The sequence below is a fragment of the Echinops telfairi genome, unplaced genomic scaffold (assembly GCF_000313985.2).
Source record: "Echinops telfairi isolate 266 unplaced genomic scaffold, ASM31398v2 ScPeMD7_443;HRSCAF=831, whole genome shotgun sequence".
NCBI classification, from domain to species: domain Eukaryota; kingdom Metazoa; phylum Chordata; class Mammalia; order Afrosoricida; family Tenrecidae; genus Echinops; species Echinops telfairi.
Window position 1 is genome coordinate 13,138,756 of NW_022104341.1, and position 3,964 is coordinate 13,142,719.

At 34.3% G+C, this 3,964-nt stretch overlaps 1 protein-coding gene across 1 annotated transcript in view; it reads right to left on the reverse strand.

Annotated features, from left to right (window-relative positions):
* Positions 1–3,175: 3,175 nt before the first annotated feature.
* The window catches only part of AMY2B (amylase alpha 2B), a 23,948-nt gene continuing 23,159 nt past the window's right edge, over positions 3,176–3,964 (reverse strand). Inside the window, exon 10 of the mRNA XM_004699555.2 lies at positions 3,176–3,393. Coding sequence (XP_004699612.1) covers positions 3,204–3,393 — 190 coding nt within the window. The 3' untranslated portion in view covers positions 3,176–3,203. The remainder of the gene's footprint in view (positions 3,394–3,964) is intronic.

Below are 3,964 nucleotides of genomic sequence, written 5' to 3' on the forward strand. Positions count from 1 at the left end.
TGCATTTTTACAAACAATAAAATCTTTGTTAGCCTGTGACCTCTTCCTTACAGTCATGGGAATCAAATAAGAGATTTTAGTCATTTATGAAAAGAAATGTATAGATAGTGGAAGTGGAGAAAGAAAATAAAATATACTTTCATATTTATAAAGTAAAAAACAAATGGTTTGATCTTTTGCTGTATCTAGGATATCCAAGAAAAGAACGTTTTAAAGATGAGTTCCAGATTTATAACTTGCATAACTGAATAAATGGTGGTGCTAATTGCTGAGTTGGAGAACATTTATAAAAGAAAATAACTGGGTTAAAAACACTGTAAACAAATCAAGAACACATAAAAAAATTCAATAAGTGAAAAATAAGATGAAGTATTCTATAAAATCAAGGTCAGTGTGGCTAAGGATTGCCAAAGGAAAAGACTAGGCTGAAGTCGAGGAGCTAGTCTGAGAGCAGATATGGTTTTGTGGACATCTGTGAATGGTAAGGGTTTTACAATAATCAAAATAATAAGTTGAGATGTTTAACATGAAATTAATATTTTTTCTTAAATTTTAGCAATACAGTTTTACATAAATTAAATGGAATCAACTGAAGTCATTGAATGGTTGTCACACAATCCAGGCAAAAGATGATGATGACCTGAGTAAAAAGATTGTAGAGTATATGATATAATTACAAAGAAAATCAAGATATATTTTGAAGTTACAATGATAAGTCATACTGAGGTCTATGTGAGGGGATCAGGAGAGTGGTTGAGAGAAAGGGAAAAAAAATCAAGGCCATCTCTAGGTCACTAAGAAAATGATGGCATGATGGCAGGGGAAGAGAGCAAAAGGTTTTTGGAAGGACAATACTAATAATGATGAGGAGTCCGCTTTGAATATGTTAAATTTGAGCTGTGAACCATCAAAGTGAAGATATCAAACATTTGTTGTAAATGTAAGGCAGAAGTTCAACAAAATATCTGCATTGGAGATCCATATCTCCAATGTATTTTAAATCTGCAGGAAAAGGTGCATCAAGTAGCCAGAGAGAGGATAAAGAAAGAAGAGAATTAGACATTAATTAGAATCAAAGATGAGTCTTTAGGTTAAACAGAAGATGAGCAAGTAAAAAAAAAAAATCTGAAAAAGAGCACTAGTGAGAAAGAAGGAAAACCAGGAGAACGTAGAATGAGGGAACAGGGGAAAGCAAGGCAGAGTGGTTCACACTGGTAGGAAGTCAAGTCAGAGGAAGCTAGGAAAGTTGCATTGGATTGAGTAACATGCATAGTAATGTAATCATTTGACACAGAATAAAGTCAATGAAGTGGTGATGATGAAAACTGAATGGTAGAAAAAAGGAAATATAACTGGCATTGAGGTCATGAAAATGTGTGGTGAAAGCACAAAAGTTTATTAAAGAAGAGTTTTAAAGAAATAAAGTATATTTATAAAACTATGGGGCAAAAGATTTTTAATTGCAATATTCTGGTACATGCAAACTGAAGGGAATAATCTGGCAGAAAGGGAATAATTATAAAGGATGGATAAAGACATTAATCTAAGAATAAAGTCCACAAAAAGATTTTTTTTTAGTTAAATAGAAGTAGTATAATTAACATGAGTGGAAGAAATGGCCTTTGATAGATTGGGAACATTTTCTTTATAATAGGAGAAAATAATGTTAGAGAAAATATACGTAGATTGGCAGGTGGAAGAGAGTATTTCTAAGTATGATTTTTATTTTTTCAGTACTAAAAAAATAACAACTGAGAGTTATCAGAAAGCCCAGGCAAAAGCTTAACAAATGTCACATTTAGTATTAGTATCAAGGCGGAGGAGAAGCTAGACGGTTAGGGAGAAAGCAAGGAGTAGCTAGTGTCATAAAAGTCCTGGATTCGGGGTGAAGAGAACAAATAGAGTCGTGGAGCATGTTAAATGAAACCATTAGAAAGAAAAAGAATTGAAAGAAGGAAGACGTTTTCTGTCAGCCCAATACCTTTAAGAATTATAGATAATATAATTAAGGAGGTTTTGTGTGAGGGGGTTGCTTGTGGGATTTTTTGTTTTGTTTTGTTTTTAGTTTATGAACTGTAAAAGTACATTCATATTTTGAAAACCATACAAATGTGATGATTTGTAATGGAGAACCATTTATCCCTAAATAAATGTTAGAAAGACTTAATGGAAGAAATAGAGGGTAGGTTTGCATTAAAGACACATTGCGGGGCAAATGGTGCTAATGATAATAAATATTTTTGTTAAGATCCCTTTTGGAGTTCTTAGACATTTTTTTAAATCATTTTATCGGGGCTCATACAATTCATCACAATACATAGATCAATTGTGTAAAGCACAGCTATACATCTGTTGCCCTCATCATTCTCAAAATTCGCTTTCCTCTTGGGTTCCTGGAATTAGCTCATTTTCCCTTTTTCCTTTCCCCCTCCCTCCCCACTCCCCCTTCCCTCATGAACCCTTAATCATTTATAAATTATTATTGTATCTTATCTTACACTGCCCGGCGTCTCCCTTCACCCACCCTTCTGTTGCCCATCCCCCAGAGTGGAGGTTATATGTAGATCCTTGTGATCAATTCTCACTTTCTAGCCCCCCACCCCCTTCCCTCCTGGTATCACCACTGTCATCTCTGGTCCTGAGGGGTTCATCTGTCCTAGATTCCCTGCGTTTCCAGTTCCCATCTGTACCGCTGTGCATCCTCTGGTCTAACCAGGTTTGCAAGGTAGGATTGGGGTCATGGTAGTTGGGGGGAGGAAGTGTTCAAGAACTAGAGGAAGTTGTGGGTTTCATTATTGCTATAATGAACCCTAAGTGACTCATCTCCTCCCCACTACCTCTCTGCAAGGTATGTCCAGTTGTCTACAGATGGGCATTGGGTCCCCATCACGCGCCACCCTCATTCACGATGATATGATTTTTTCGCCTCCCACCTTGTGTTTGAAGCCTGGTCCCTTCGGCCCTTCATGATCATACATGTTGGTGTGCTGCTTCCATGTGAGCTTTGTTGCTTTTGGGTTAGACATTTCTTTGACAAATAGGTTAGTGAGTCTTCTAACTCATAGCAAAATATAATTTGAAGTTATTATTATTGCAAATTGAGTAAGTATACCTTTTATGAGAGAAATAATTATGGTAATAAATAAGTATATATAAAAGACATACACAGTTATTATTCTGGGTATATGTATTTAATTTGAATTTTATAATTTAGATTCAGCATGAATTGCAATAAATGGATCCTCAGCAGTATTACTAATGGAAAAATTAGCCTTGCCATCGCCGGAAACATAAATTTTAATTCCTGTGCAATTGTCTCCAATTTTATCTCCAGAAATAACATCACAATAGGTTCCAGCAGGAAGCCCAGTTTGCAAAGTTAAAGACAATGGCCTGTAAAATAAAATTTAAGATGTAAGTTGAGTTCAAGATAACAAGAATATAGACTACCTCTAAAATAAACAGCTTAATTTTGTACCTTAACATACTAAGCAAAGTGAAGCAAATCCAACAAAAGACATAGGATGTAAATAGACTTCTCAGGAGCTCTCATAAAAATTCAGGGGGAAAAGTATAAAAAGTGCAGGAAAAGAAATACAGAGAAAAAGTACAGTAAAACATTAATATTTCCATGTTTAGAACATACTATTAAAATAAATGTTGAAGGTAATCAATGAAGATTTGAGGGAATTGTCACCCTTAGGTAAAGTTACTACTTTTGATAAACAAAAATATTTTAAATTTATCTTCATCTGAACTGTTCTTAAGTTCAGAATTTCAATTTCATTTTTATTTCAAAAATCTCATTTTTCAAGAAGGTAAGTGAATTTTTACTAGAAACAAAAATAATCAGGAATTTCAGTGACGAAGTGTATGGTTTGAAACATCAAGCTTTTATGTAAGTTTTATGTAAGTTTACTTTGGTTCTCTTATCTGTAACAGACAAACATTAAGAGGATTCGTC